At 47.3% G+C, this 15,250-nt stretch overlaps 1 protein-coding gene across 3 annotated transcripts; it reads left to right on the plus strand.

Moving 5' to 3' along the window:
- The first annotated feature begins 209 nt into the window (after nucleotides 1–209).
- Nucleotides 210–14,453, plus strand: itga3b (integrin, alpha 3b). Of its 3 annotated transcripts, XM_029133280.3 has the most exons (26): nucleotides 212–587; nucleotides 6,659–6,786; nucleotides 7,311–7,393; nucleotides 7,497–7,746; nucleotides 7,880–7,990; nucleotides 8,069–8,276; nucleotides 8,440–8,633; nucleotides 8,794–8,882; nucleotides 8,966–9,099; nucleotides 9,207–9,293; nucleotides 9,382–9,449; nucleotides 9,543–9,688; nucleotides 9,826–9,978; nucleotides 10,072–10,172; nucleotides 10,265–10,433; nucleotides 10,562–10,636; nucleotides 10,731–10,810; nucleotides 10,893–10,970; nucleotides 11,087–11,189; nucleotides 11,494–11,661; nucleotides 12,032–12,151; nucleotides 12,245–12,358; nucleotides 12,430–12,528; nucleotides 12,602–12,727; nucleotides 12,905–13,059; nucleotides 13,329–13,468. In XM_029133280.3, exons 1-25 carry the CDS (start codon nucleotides 406–408, stop codon nucleotides 13,013–13,015), a joined length of 3,177 nt encoding a protein of 1,058 aa, XP_028989113.1. In that variant the 5' UTR covers nucleotides 212–405; the 3' UTR covers nucleotides 13,016–13,059; nucleotides 13,329–13,468. The 3 variants fall into 3 exon arrangements, with proteins under 3 accessions (XP_028989112.1, XP_028989113.1, XP_055360264.1); XM_029133279.3 differs by lacking the exon at nucleotides 12,905–13,059 and having other exon boundaries at nucleotides 210–587; nucleotides 13,329–14,453; XM_055504289.1 differs by lacking the exons at nucleotides 212–587; nucleotides 12,905–13,059 and adding an exon at nucleotides 3,986–4,473 and having other exon boundaries at nucleotides 13,329–14,453.
- Nucleotides 14,454–15,250: the final 797 nt, after the last annotated feature.

The raw sequence follows: 15,250 nt of genomic DNA on the forward strand, positions 1-15,250 counted from the left end.
GTACAAACAATAAGTCATTTGCATCCATTAATGCAACTTGGCAAAAACTAATTAAAATTCTTACTACCTAAATAAATACAGTCTGCTAAACACTTAAACTTCAGTCTTAAAGTGTTAAACCTAAATTTCCCTGAGAAGTTTGCGCCCCCACGGACGGCGGCGCGCAGCTCGCCCCACTCCACTGCGCGCCCTGTGGGAGCAGTGGGAGCAGCAGAGGGAGGGAGGCAGGCGCACACACCGACACCTTGGCAGTGGAGGTTGTGATTGCGAAGGGGGACGGCCCGCTGTCGATGCGGAGGTCAGTGAGCGGCAGCAGCAGCAGCTACCTGTTGGAGCCCACGGTGGGAAACTGCGGGGGACGTTCACGGCACCTGGTTGTGTGGGGGGAAAAAAAACGAGCCGAACATGTCTCCCAGCCTTATCTGCCTTTATTTAGTGATGCACCTCGGGACGCAGACGTGCGGCGGATTTAATATAGACGAGCGGTTTCCCGTGATTAAAGTGGGGAAAACCAAAGGGAGCTTCTTTGGATTCTCGGTAGCGATGCACCGTCAGACCACCGGAACCGGAGGCACTGGACGATACCTGTAAGTTATCCGCTCTGTGTGGCAGAGAGCGATTTTTCACGTGTTTCGGGCGTGCGGGGTTTTTTTCCGCAAACAGACTGCGCACCTGCTTTCGTGCTACAGGAGTAACGCGAAACAACCATTTTATCGGCGCATAAAGCGTCGGAGTCCGTATATCGAGCTTTAACACCCGCTGCGTGTTTTATTCGCTGAACTGAACCCGGACTCGTTAACGGCACTTGGCCGTTAAACGTTCATTTAACGAGGATCCTCGTCAACCACCTGTCGGATCCCGGAACGCGCAGATTCGTTTAGATCTGGGCCATTTTTCTGCGTCGTGAGGGAAGTTGTTGGAGGAAAAGCCGTGCGGAAGCCGTCGACTGAGACAAAAAAAGTCATTGTGTTTAAAATATAAGTAGAAGCAGCAGTTAAGGGGGAAAATGCATTCTAGGCACATTTTAGTTTAGAAGCTCGCAGTCGTTAAAAAAAATCTAAGCAGCGACTTTGAGTCCTGTTGTTTTAAACGTGACGCGCGTCTGAGAGGCTGCAGGAGCCGCGTTAACGGCTGTCCAGGTGAGCTCGGGCCTCTAATTCACATTCAGATGCACGAACAGCTGTCCTCTGGGTGCACGGCAGCGCATTGTATAAAAATGAATCATTGTGCGGTGCCGCACGCCCTGCTCCGCTTCCTCTCCGCGTTTCCTCAGGCTACGATGTTCTCACAATCTGCCGTGAACGTGAAAAGTGAACGGCAGAAGTTGATGTCACGCCCACTGCGCCGCCGCCGCCGAACCGGGTCTGTATATGAGTGATATCAGTCTCATCTCTGTGTAGTTCTGGACCCATCCTGGCCCCGTCCGTAGGGATGGAGGCAAATGACGGCGGTGGGAATGAGACTGGAAGCCTGAGCAAACACAGAGGCTGTAAAAAGCCTCATCATTCTGCTGGCTTGAGTTGTTCAAGGTAAACAATGCAGCATTAGAGTCATCACAGACACTACTTAGACAGGATTTAAAGAACCAGACCAGCATTTGGGAAGTTACGAGTCAATCTAGATCTGGATGTAGATCTAGATTGTGTAGATCTGGTCTCGTGATCCCGCCTGAGACCCACATATTTTGTGACTCTGTACAGACTCGTACTGTAACAAAGCCCGTGTCTGGGTTTTACGGTCCGGTCCGTTTCCTCCGTGTCGTCTGGCTCGCGTTGTGGCCCCCGATCTCTCTCTCGTCGCCGGTGGGAGCCAGAACCCACAGTGTGAATATGTGAGCAATGCGAGAGCTGAACGTATGAACCAGTCGCGACATGTACACTGTTTAAAACGACTGTTCTTCGAGCAAGTCAAATCAAGACGGAGGCTTTTCCACTCCCAGCTTTGCAACAAGACCAGCTTTTCCTTTACCTTCTTTAGATGTAGCTTATTATCCAATTAGACTTAATCTAGCAGTGAAAGCATGTTGAAATGTACCTTAAGTGAGGGGGGTTCATGAGCAATTAGTCGTTAGGCTGAAGTTGCTTCTCGATGGGGAAGGGCCGTACCTGAGCTACACACCTGAGGCCACTTTGTACAGGGACGTTCATCTTTGTACGACCCCGGTTCCCTTTCCTTCTTGTTACAACAGGGAGGGGGGTCTGGGCAGTCAGCTGACCCCCCCATTGGCTCCCCCGGTCCCCTGGTATGTCTGGAATGTCTGCATTTCTGTGCACAGTCACAACCTGCCAGGTTTCAGGTTGAGACAAGACAGAAGCGAGAGAAGGATGTTGGGACAACAGCGTGGGGGGGGGGCGACTGTTTCGCAGCCACGCGTCAGTTTTATCGACGGGACCTTCTCCTTCCTTCTTAACCTGAGTAAAAGGCTTTTCTAGCTCGTCTCTGTCGGACTGCTTTGCCCCAAGGCCATGAAAGTGCGACAGCTGATTCGATGGAGCTTTTCTCTATCGGCTGTGAGGTGCACATTATTCTGGTTTACTCTAGGTTTAATATATAAAGCAACATCATCATCATTAGTTTTCAACTCTGATCTCTAATAACCTTGGGCCCAAACATCTGATTGTGCCTGTGACAGACTGGAATGAATTCCTCTCCAAAACCCGGTCTTGGATTGAGTCACATTGGATTCCACTGGCACCATGTTTTGTCTTTGAGTGTGGAAAACCCTGAGTTTGCAGCACGGCAGGGACTGCACATAAACAGCGTAGCCCAAACACTGTTACAGTTGCTGGAATGACCTTCCTTATGTCGCGGGTCAGTGTAAATGATGAAAGTGTGTAGGTCCAATATTCCTCTTTTACTGTGATAAATGCACTGATTGTCTTAAAGGTCAAGCTCAGGTCACTTGGGAGGTTTTTCAGGCTTCACTGAACTGAACTTCATCGTTGTGCTATTTGTTGGTCGTGTCCAATCAGCTGTTTATAGGCGGGTTGCATTTTGCCTAATTGTACCAGGCCTGGCAGCTTCTAATAACATGCTGAAATGGATCCCAGCGGGGCCTCGGGCCTCCTGCCAACCTCCACAGAAGAGCTGCTCAGTGGTGAAGGCACCGTTGTAAATACCAGCAGTGAAGACTGTTTCTATCCGAAAAAATACTATACGCGCCTCCTGCCCCCACTTCTGCCCTGGAACGGCAAATAGGCCGGTGTCAATGGCTGTGGGGCTAATGAGGGCTCCCTGTAGCTAGAAGGCTGTGTGGGTCTGGAGCTTTTGCTTTCACACAGCTGGTCGTGTTTGAGTGAAAGCTGGAGTTGTTGGAACCTGGAGAAGTCGGCGTTTGTCCTTCTTTTTAAAATGAAACCGCAGCTGGACATGTTTAAGAGCGCCCATGACTTCCAGAAAGGCAGAGGTGATCCGGTGGTCGCAGCAGGTCCAGCAGCTGCTTCCTGTGCACACCTGCACCTTTTTACGCGCTGAGCGACTGCAGCACCAGCAGACGGGCTGTCACTCACAGCTCCGGTCCAGCTGTGAGGCTTCCGCCTGTCACCGTGGGTTCGGGCTTCTTCCGGTCGCTCCCGGCTGATCCGTCCGAACCGGAGCCGTGAGCTGCCGCACACGCGTGCCCTCCTGTAAGCGCTCCACCAGCGGCAGATGTTCAAACGGGATGTTTGTGCAGCTGAGCTTCCCCGTGACACGGGTGTGCGCGCGTGGGTGGACAGTTAATATTGCGTAATCCTATTTCATTAAAAAAAAGCATACAAAATATTAAAAGGGGATCGAGGCTACTTGTGTTTTTCGCTTTCATGTCATCTGCTGGCTCTGCTGAGTTTTATCTATTCAGTTCAACACTAACTCTCTTCTTGCACCTCATGTTTGAAGTGTTAATGATTTACTGATTTAAAATGAGACATCCGTTTGTCTTTAACTGTATATTGGATTCTTGTTGAGGGTTGGGTGCTCAGGTTTTATTTGGGCTGACTCATAACTCTGATTGTCTGATTTTTGAGGTCATTTGTCCTGTCGTGATTAATATCCTCATTAATTCCACCAACACAGAGCTGCCTCTCGCTTCAGTCGTGCTGCTTCCTGTTGTACTGTACTGGCGCCGAGTGACCAGCATCGGTGTTTGCTCATTTGTTAAGCACGTTGCCGACATGCAAACTCTACCAGACGTGCTTTCTGTGAATGGTCTGATAAGAATGTGTGTGTTCACCTGCACCCACTGCTCCGTGACCGCGCAGGGAGTGCAGATAAGATCGGCCTCTCCCCAGTCACAGGGGACGACATTGTACCACAGCGCGTCTGTCTTTACGTCGCTACGAGGGCACAACCCGATCCCAGCCCTCGTCTCGTCCCCGGCCTTAATTCGATCTGCAAATTGAGCACTACCTCCGTCTAGTTGCCTCGCGGGTCGAAGGAGTTGCGTTTCCACAGGATCGATGCTCTTCGCTTCATGTCATGGACCACGCTGAGCGCGTGAGTGTGTGTTTGTACATCTGTGAGGGTTTGTGGAGTGGATTTAGGATTAGCAGCCAGGACTAATAGGCCTTTGTGCCTGTTGCACGTGTTCGTGCACGCTTCTCTTCCTCCAACAGACTAATTCCCAAGAAATATTTATTGTTTTCTAAATATATTTTACCCATCTGACATCTGCTTTTATACTGTAAGTCTTATCTAGCTGCATTTGAAACGCATGCCCTGAGGTTTTCTTACACGCTGCTAAAGGTTTGTTCTGCTTCGGGCGCTGAAGGCTGCAGACACACCCGCTGACAAACAGGCCGCCCTCGGCCTCATCTGGAGAGGTTATCAATCACATGAACACACCCTCTCAGCCAGTACTTGTCTCAGAAAACCCCACAACACATTTTTATCACATATAGACGCATCAGTTCCTCTTTTTTGTTTTATTATCACTTCCCCCTCCTGCACTTCCTTCACCTGGTTTCATCAGTTCACCGCTGCATAGTGTACAGCACGTCCCGTCACCGTCCTGTTCAGACTTGGTGCCGATGACGGTGAGGTTGCTTTGCTGCTTCTCCGTAGCCGTCTGTTCTTGTGAAGCTTGCAAAAAGCTCAAGTGTCATCTTTAATTAAGCTCTTGTTTTTATTGCTGGAGGTGTTCTTATGAGCAAGGGAAAGTCAGATTCGGGGGGGGGTGGGGGTGAAGAAGGAGCGAGCACCCATTTCCCTCATCCTACTGGACTGTTTTTGGTTTAGTAACGACCTGATGAGCTGATAAATTTGTTTCATTAGCAAACAGTGGAAGACGAGCACGCCTCCATCCTCATCCCAGGGTGGTGCGTGTGGTGGATGTTTGGTTTAGCCATCCTTTCTAATCACTTGTCAGGTGGGGGGGCGGATTTCAACATGTTGTCAGAGTAGGAATGCAGCTGCTGAGTGGCCGTCCTCCCTCCCGGGGACGGGCTGTTTATGGGGAGGTGATGAACAGGGAAAGGACAGGATGTGAGGTGTACAGTCAGCAGTGAGTCAGCTGTTCGGAGGTCTGACACATTGTTATGTAGCAGACCGAAACCCTTTCATATCCGTTGTAGGAAGGTCAGGCTGGTGATGTTTGGTCTTGCTGGCCGTGTGCCGCAGGTCCTTCCGAGGCACCAGACTCAGACTTGTGACTAATTGCATGCAAAGGCAAACCTCCTGTGGTTCAGGTGACACCTCAGAGTGGAGGCACTTTCACTGTCATGCTTGTGTTGCCGTATGAGCGCATTCGGTCCATGGACGTAAGGGTGTGGATGAACAGGGGGCTGAGCGGTGGTGGAGCCTGCTACAGTGTTTCTGTATGGGAGCTCAGCGTAAACAGGATTTTATTAAATGGATGCTGTGTTTTTCATGTTGGGCCTAGTTGCCAACTAGTCGTTACATCATGATCTGCCTTCAAAGGGGAACAATAGGCTCTGACTCGTGTATTGTGAGGTACCACCCTAGGATAATACACTCAAAGGCTTGACGACAAGGTTAGAATCTGTGTTTCTATATTCAGTCCTCTCACAGTCTGCCACACGCTGGAAACAAGACTGTCTGCACCTTCTGCCTGCAGAGTGGAGCTAATGAATCTTGTGCTGACAGTAAATAATGTGTCCCGGCACAAAGCCCTGTGGTGAGATGGGGGTAATCCCTGCACTTCAAAGTAAAAGGTGCTGAGGTAGGGAGTGTCTGGCTGAGTGGCCAAAAAGAGCTGGTCCACAACCCAGACACTGTGTGTGTGTGTGTGTGTGTGTGTGAGTGTGTGTGTGTGTGTGTGTGTGTGTGTGTGTGTGTGTGTGTGTGTGTGTGTGTGTGTGTGTGTGTGTGTGTGTGTGTGTGTGTGTGTGTGTGTGTGTGTGTGTGTGTTGCCCAGACTTGCTCCCTTCCCTTTAATTCACGGCTCATGTGAGCTAGTTCTGTGGCTTTTACCTCAAAGCGCAGGGTCTCAGGTCAAGTCGGCTCATAAGTTTGCATTATATCAAGACCACATATGAAGAGATGAATACATTATTATACACATTTAGCATTAGAGCCTGAACCTGCAAGTTACTTGTACTGTGTTTAGACTGGCAGCTTTATCTGAGAATCGGCTCATGCGGCTGCCACTGTCTCTGCGTAGACTCAGCTCCGATACGATCTGCTGTAATGATTTTATCTGACTCAGTCTGTGTGTGTCCAGGCTTCTTACAGGTGCACCTAAGGAGAAAGCCCAAGCTCTAAAAAACGTCAATGAAACCGGTGCAGTCTACTTCTGTCCCATCACCGTAGACCCAGCTGAATGCTCAAGGATGAACCTGATCACCAGAAGTAAGTGTGGTTCACATATCTAGCTTTCCGATGTTCTCATTGTTTGGGCTTTTGAGACAGAAACAGTTAATCATTCATCTCCTCAGCCTAGTTTTTACCTAAGTACCTAATCTTGTATTTGTGTTATATGGTTGAAACCCCCAGATTCCCATATATCAATTTATTATATGTAGCAGAATATATATTCTATATATTGTGTTAATACACAGAAGAACTGTATCAGGGAGCTACACATAATAACATGGAAGGTGTCAACAGCTCACTTCCTTCTTAATTCATCAAAGAATGACTCGGTGCTGGAGGGATGCCTCATCACTTATAAAAAAGTCACAGGTTAATGTCTGTGGAGGCATGAATGGACTGAATGAACCTTTTTAGGTTGGCTTTCTTGTATCTTTAATGACTATAATCAGCATAAATGACTTTTTTTCCCTATAAAGCAGTTAAAGGCTGAGGCCTACAGTATATGATTACTACATTTAAACAAATGAAAGCTAGAAACTCAACCCGTGACACATCAACAGCTGGTCCAACGGAGATGGTGGAGGGGATGTGGCTGGGCGTGACGGTGACCAGTCAGAGGGACCTGCAGGACGGACGTGTGCTGGTGAGACGCCGACCTTCGCTGCAAACCGTGAAATCAAAGTGTTATAGTCACAGATGACACTGAGACTTGCTGATTTGTGCCCCCGCTCCTCTCCATGTCTAAGGCGTGTGGGCATCGCTATGTGAAGATCACCCAGAGCATCGCAGAAGAGCAGCGGCGAATGATCGGGAAGTGCTACGTCCGCAGCAACGACCTGACCTACGACCCCGACGACTACTGGCAGAGTTACAGCTATGAGGTCTGCAACCCCACCTTCGACATGGAGTTCGAAGGCATGTGCAACGCCGGCATCTCCGCCGGTATGACGGACACCGAAGTCTACATCGGCTCAGCGGGCAGCTACTCGTGGGAAGGTGACAGCGTGCTTTGTTATCTAACGGTGCAATAATAGGAAGGAGTTAAGGTCATCCGAGGATTATTCTCCGTCTGGAAACCTGCCCACTGTGCACAAAGCTCATTTTAACATTGTTTTCTTTATGTCTCTAGGGAATGTTCATGTAACCTGGAGAAATCCGGATCCAGGAAATAACTGGGACTATGCTGACTATGACTTTGGAGTGAATAAAAAAAAGGAAAGATATAAATTCAGTTACATGGGTAAATATACGCTGTATCACGCAACTTATAACTCACTTTTACTTTTACACTGAACACACTGTATTTCTGCCACTGCAGGTTATTCAGTCCTTCAAGAGAAGAAGCTGCTGAGCCACGACGACTACACAGTGGTGACGGGGTCTCCCAGGAACGAATCCAAGGGCTCCGTGGTGTTGGGGACGCCACAGGCTAATACCAACATCCAGCTAATGCTCAACATCCCCGGGGAACAAGTGGGCTCATACTTTGGGAGCAGCCTGGCTGTGACGGACCTCAACAACGATGAGTGCGTCTCTGCACACCCTGGAATGAACCACACATACTGTCACATGTTTGTTACAAGAAATGCTTTGAAACTGATCAGCGGTGATACTGATGTACTGACGTGACCTGATTGCCTCATTGAATGTGTTTGCATATTGGAGCTTTTAATTCTCTGCCTTCTCCAGCTGGAATGACCTGATTGTCGGGGCCCCGTTTTACTTTGACCGCGTAAAGGAACATGGTGGAGCAGTGTATATCTTTATGAATGAGAACGGCTCCTTCCAGGAGACAGCCACTGTGGTTCTGAAGGGTCCGTCGGACTCTGCGTTTGGCATGGCAGTTGCTGCCATTGGTGACGTAAATCAAGATGGATTCCAGGGTATGACTTGATAACACCGGAAAGTAACCACACATGCATTTAGCTACATATATGCTGTGCTGCCACCTACAGGTGTAAGCTGTGTGCTGCAGCAGGCAGGCCTTCTTCAGGTTGCGGGTTTCCTTAACTTCCCAGTTTGACTTTACTGTTTCTGCTTCAGACTTTGCAGTGGGAGCTCCGTTCCACGGCACAGGAAAGGTCTACATATGGATGGGAAGTAAAAAGGGAATCTCCATGGAGCCCAGTCAGGTGACGCCACGCTCTCTGTAACGCCTCTCAGTCATAATGTTGAAGGACCCACATGTATCGTGTTAATTTCTGATGTTCTATAGGTGATTGAGGGCAAATCTGTGGACAGTGGATTCAAAACCTTTGGCTACTCCATCAATGGAGGGATGGACATGGATGACAACAGTTACCCTGACGTCTTAGTCGGTTCTCTGGACGACCGCATCGCTCTGCTCAGGTACAAACACAAACACCTACAAGAAAAAATATGGTTTTATTCCATTCAAAGTATTCAAAGCTGCAGAATGTTACACACTGATAATTGAACATGTTTATGTTTTGCAGAGCTCGACCAGTCGTCCATTTGACTAATGACTTTAAAGTTGAGCCAAAGATTGTGGACCCAAATCAGTGTTCTGGAAACAAACCATGGTGAGATGTGTCTTTATAATACTTCAATCTGATCAATCTGCTTCGTTTAGATTTTAAATAACAGCTGACGGCTCTTTGTGTCTTACAGCGTTACGGTCACTCTGTGTATGTCTTTCACGCTGAGCAACGGAAACAAGGACTTTAACAGGGATATCAGTAAGCAGACACTAGTTAGTAATATTTTGTGTGTCCATCCATCTTTAAACAACATTGTTGTGCATGTTGGGTGTGCGTTCTCCCTTTGTAAAGCTGTGAAGTACATGGTGGAAGCCGACGCCGGAAGGAGAAAGACCCCTCGAGTTCACTTCCTAATCAATAACGATGACACCTACACCGGCCTCCTGAGCCTGCCGTCCTCCAAAACCAAATGTGATACTCTGAAGCTGAGTGTAATGGTATGAGTTCAACAAATACATCACATAACTTCATTCTCGTCCATTTTGTTGATTTGAAAATGGGCATTTAAGTAGTTTGGAGGTATCTGAAAAATTGGTATTTAGAGACGTGTCCTGTTGTTGTTGTGAATCTACAGGGGCCTGTGAGGGACAAACTGGAACCGGTGGTGTTTTCTCTCAACATGTCCCTACATCACCCAAACCTCACACAAAAAACAGACCCCAAACCCGTCAATCTGGACTTCTTCCCAATTCTGAGCTTGGGGCAGAAACTCACTCAGAGAACTGAGGTGAGTGCACATGTTACTCGGCCAGTAAATCACACAGGCATTTGACAGCCTTCCGGAAAATGTGTAAAATGATGTGTGTTTCATTTTACGCAGATTAACTTTCAGAACGAGTGTGGCTCCGACAACAAATGTTCCAGCAACCTGCAGCTGACGGCCCAGTTTGCTAACGACAGAGAAGGGAAACCCTACCCCAGGTGACCAGACAACAGAGCTACAGGAACAATTAATGGAATATATATAACACATGCATCATCAGTACCTGCTGACCTGCGTTCCACACATACAGGGAGGGCCAAACGCAGGTGCTTCAGTTCAGCAGCTACGTGAAGATCATCAGGCTGATGGTGGAGGTGACTAACTTCCCTTCTGATGGAAAGTTGGCTGAAGACGCCCACCAGGCAACGCTCAACATCACCATCCCTGATGCACTCAAATACTCGGGCGTCAGGTTCGAGGTGCGTCCACTAGAGGGCAGCAGATGCCCGAGAAAGTGCAGGGTTGTAACCTCTATTAACTAAGAGCAGAAGATTGATTTACTTTTGATTATTATTTGTTGTTTTCTGTTTTAACCCGCTGAATTCAGGACCATTTGGTAGAGTGCACGTTTGAGACGACGGTGATATGTGATTTGGGGAATCCGCTTAAAGGCAATGACAAGGTGAGAGTCTATTGATCACTCTGACTGAGGACTCATTCCTTCGCTGAGAAGGTTTAATGTATGACCCGTGTATTTGATGTATTGTTTTTACCAGGTGTCATTTGCTATAAAGTTTGAGACATCAGGAATCGATCTGTACACACAAAAGATCGAATGCCAGCTGCTTATGTCCACGTAAGTGAGATTAGATTCTCAAAGCTGTGTCAAATTATATAGTTGGTCTTCAAGCTTGATTTGAATCTTCTTGCTTCTTCAGTCTTAGTGAACAGAGTGACCTGAGGCCTGTATCTGTGGCCCTGCTCATTGAAAACACCATCGTACCCAATTTCTCCACGTGAGTCCCGCTATCCAAGATCTCAGATCCATCTACACCACGACCACACAAACACCACATCACACCATCTCCCACATCAACCATACTAAGTTATTTCTAATTCTCCCCACGTCCAGAGCGACTGGCATTGTGTTTACACAGTTCAGTGGGACAGTGATGGGCGAGTCGGCCATGAATCAGACCAGTGACGTGGGAAGCCTGGTGGAGTTCACCTTCAGGGTGAGTCACCTTCACCTCTCGTTCTATATTGGACTTTAGGACTGTGTGTTGCATCTCATGTACAATATGGGTGCTGCTCACCCACAGCTCCCTCGTCCCCACCCTGTGTTTGAAGCCGACAGTTTCCACCACCTCAGACGTTTTAATATTGCGTAGGGAAAGAATTGTTATGTGAGCCATGGTTTGTGGTGGAAGCAAAAAGCAGGGGTGGATACTATTTAGGTTGCAGTCAAAGTCGGCCTCTGTTATTTCACCCGAGGTCGATTCCTACTAAAGGTATTCTTTTCACATCCTTCTCCATCAGGTTGATATGAAAAAGCAGCCGTTGGGAGACTTGGGGTCCCTGGCGGTGGAGTTTGAGTGGCCCTATGAGGTAACCAATGGCAAATGGCTGCTGTACCTGACAAAGATTGCCGTCAAGGGGGATTCAGAGATGGAGTGTAACCCCGGAGGAGTCGTCAACAACCTAACTGTGAGCCCCGTTCTTCGCTTTCACCCTACAACCCTCATTCATTTAAATTCTCCCTCTTCTCAATCAATCAGGTGGATCCTAAATTAGAGTGAATGCTGTATTTCTGGCACAGTCTGGTTACATGAGCGAAAATGAACGTCAGTGGTGTGAAAATGTCCGTCAATGCCAAACCACAGCAGTTCAGAAATACATTTAGGAAAAAGAGTGGGCGGCCACAGAGCCTGTATAGACAGTGGGAATAACAACGATATTCTGGGAGCAATACTGTAATGTCTTTATCAGAACCAGTAATTACAAGCAACCCTCTGATGTAACGTCTCTCTGTCTCCACTGCTTCCTCCTCTCGTCGGCCCGTTCTTTTGTCTTCCAGTTGTCTGAGAGCCGAGCTGCGCGCAGGAAGCGCCAGACGGGGGATGAAAGTAATGACGGACCACATGTTGTGCAAACAGCAGCGATTAAACTCAGCCCTCAGCGTAAAGACTACCTTTTGGTAAGATATATAAAACATCATAGTACCACGTCGACATGTGAGCGCTAGTGCTATAAATACTGTTTGTTTACTTGTTTGTCTTGTGCATTTAAGAAATGCTCCAAGGGCACAGCCAGATGCGTGACCTTCACATGTCCGCTCATCAACATGACGGAATCGGCCACCGTTCACGTGCGCTCTCGTCTGTGGAACAGCACGATGCTGGAGGTGAGCCCAGCCCAGTGCAGCTCCATTGAACCGGTGGCAAACGGAGGCCTAAGTTTCGTGTGCTCCTACAGGACTATCCCAACGCTCTGAGGGTTCTCGTCATGGGACAGGCCACACTGAAGCTCCTGGAGCACAAGCCGAGCATCAAGATGGAGAGTCAGACCATCACGGTGGGTGATGACAGCGACGGCGGCACTGGTGCAGACGGAGGTGGTTTTACTGAAATGGTGGCATTTTGTGTAGTTTTCAGTAGACATAGAACCGGTGATGGGGGATGAGACGCCGTACGAGCTCCCGCTGTGGATCATCATCTCTGCGGTCGTAGCAGGAGTCGTCCTACTAGGAATAATCATACTTATACTATGGAAGGTGAGGCTACACGTTGGCAGTACTTGTATGTGAATTCCTTCACGTCCTTATTGGACCATGTGATGCCGCTGACCCATTCATCTGACAACAGCATCGTCTCCATATTGAGCCGTTATTCTGACCTCTGACCTCCCCTTCCTCCCATGCACCGTTCTCCTCCTCCTCCTCCACCCTCAGTGTGGCTTCTTCCAGAGGGCCAGCAGGAGGGAAATGTATGAGGCCAAATCCCAGAAGGCTGAGATGAAGATCCAGCCCTCCGAGACAGACAAAATGATTGAGGACTACTGAGTCCCTGTGGGTCTCCCAACAGCACATACCAGTGGGGCTTTTGGGTAAAACACCCCCTAAGTTGGACTTTGAGTGGTGGTATACTACAATCTAATGACAGCTCTAATCTCGGGGTGTGGTTCAACTAAACTTTCTGTCTCTTCACTTCCTGTCATCGTCTAACTAACATTTTCTATTTCCCTTTCAGTGTGTGTATTGAAGTGCTGACCTTCTGTTCTCTTTTTGAAGTGCTCTTCTAAATCCTCAGTCTTTCGTTTGTTGCCATTTCAGTGCAACCAGTGTAACGCCCTCCTTCTCTATCTGTCCTGCCTAGCTTGGATTCTTCAAGCGAGCCGTCTACTACCGCATAATGCCAAAACACAGGGGAGTGAAAATTTGCAGGGCTGAGCGCTACGGGTTCAATGTGGGATTTCAGCCAGAGGAGCCCCAGAGAAAGTACTGGATTACTAACTGGACGGAGATGCAGCACTACTGCTACTGAGGCCTTTGCTTTGAACTCTGTACCACTGGCCGTCACAGTGGTTTGACATGAGCCAAGCAAGGGCTTGACGCACCACATGGATATTGCAGTACATGGAGCAGCTGTGGGTCGTACCTTTGGTAGATTTGGTGCAATACACTGAACATTTTTTGTCAGAGATTGTAATTTGTGAATATGTTTGATGGATGCAGTGTTGCAAATTGAAATTGAGGTTGCATTCAGTTTTTATTTTTACATTTTAGGTTTTTTACATATCAGACTTTGCCTTTCTTCCCCTTTCAGAATCCTGAATTCTGAGCATTGCAGATTATGACTATTTTACACAACGCACTGTAATGAACATGGATATCTGTTTTATTTCCAATCGCATCTTGGAGGTAGTCGGTCACTCTGAGCTAATATGCAGAAGCAGCAGTATTTTTGCTCTATTATTTCCCTGATTGCAGGGAATAAATACAGATTATGTTTTAAACACCCACAGCACAAGTCATCCAAACTTCAGGTTCTACAATGTAGAATTAGTTCAGCTCATGGGTGTACACTTGATCATTATTTATTACACTTCCATGTTATAGTAAAGAACTAAAATGTCACATACAGGGAGTCTGAACACTGGATTAATTAATGCGTTTTATATTTGTCTGGCAGGTTTAACCTCTGGCATTGATCAGTTGTACAAAGTGAAGTTATTGGATTGAACTCACTGACCCGGTTTCATAGTGCCTATGCTTTGTATTTTTGTACTAGATGTAACAGACACATGGATTGTTTCTAAGCCATTGTGGCCTCCACTGAGGTCAATCTACAAAAAAAGTGGACTGAGGAAATGGCTTCAGTGACGGACTCTGAAGGGACTAAGTGTTGCATTACCTCTGTTCTTTGTTAAATTTCTATTAAAGGTTCTGAAATGTTTTTTCCCCTAATTAAAAAAGCTGAAATAAAATTTCCAACTTTTCACATTTTAGCCACTGATTCAGCCAGAGAAGCCACTGGTTGCAGAAAGACAGATAGGGAAATCACACACTTACCTTTTATGGACTCATCACACTGCACTGCAGAACTCTAAGGCATCTTCTCAGACAGCTGAGGAGGAGCATGATCCACAACGATGACTGGTTGGAATGTGTCCCGCTGCAGAGGAGATGTAGGCTTTGAGACCCAGTGGGAGGATTACTGCAGCTTCAGCCACTCAGCCACATTGAGCAGTCACACAAAACGCAGCTCTGCAAAGATACGCAAAAGAGCCCTAGAAAAGAAGTGATGGGACAGATAGTACACGCACATATTATAGTAAGGCCCGCTACTGATGACATAGTATACTATGTCATAGTTTTGCTGACATACTTTACTATCTTTTTTTGGATGTCATACTATTTTTGACAGCATACTACTCTAAAGCACATTTTTATTTGTCACAAACTATACTAAGACTTTTATCTTACTTTTCTAATGACTTTGCAGTTCTTCAGCAAAAGTTTAGTTTTAGGATTAGGAATAAATGAGCAACAGATCAAGTGCCAGCTGAGCTCACATCCTTTCACCTGTACAATATGAGCAGAGGAGGAGAAATAGAGTAAGTGAATGAGGAAGTCCAACTCAGGTTTTTGTGCCTAGAGTTAGGATACTGCTCTTTGTGATGTAAGGTTGTTCAAATAAAAATACCTAAAGATAATTTTAAAGCCATGTTGTCAGGCAAACAATAAATACAACTTGAACACCATAAAACCAGTGGCATTAGCAGTGGCACAGAGGAT

The sequence above is a fragment of the Betta splendens genome, chromosome 19, assembly GCF_900634795.4.
Source record: "Betta splendens chromosome 19, fBetSpl5.4, whole genome shotgun sequence".
In the NCBI taxonomy this organism is placed as follows: Eukaryota; Metazoa; Chordata; class Actinopteri; order Anabantiformes; family Osphronemidae; genus Betta; species Betta splendens.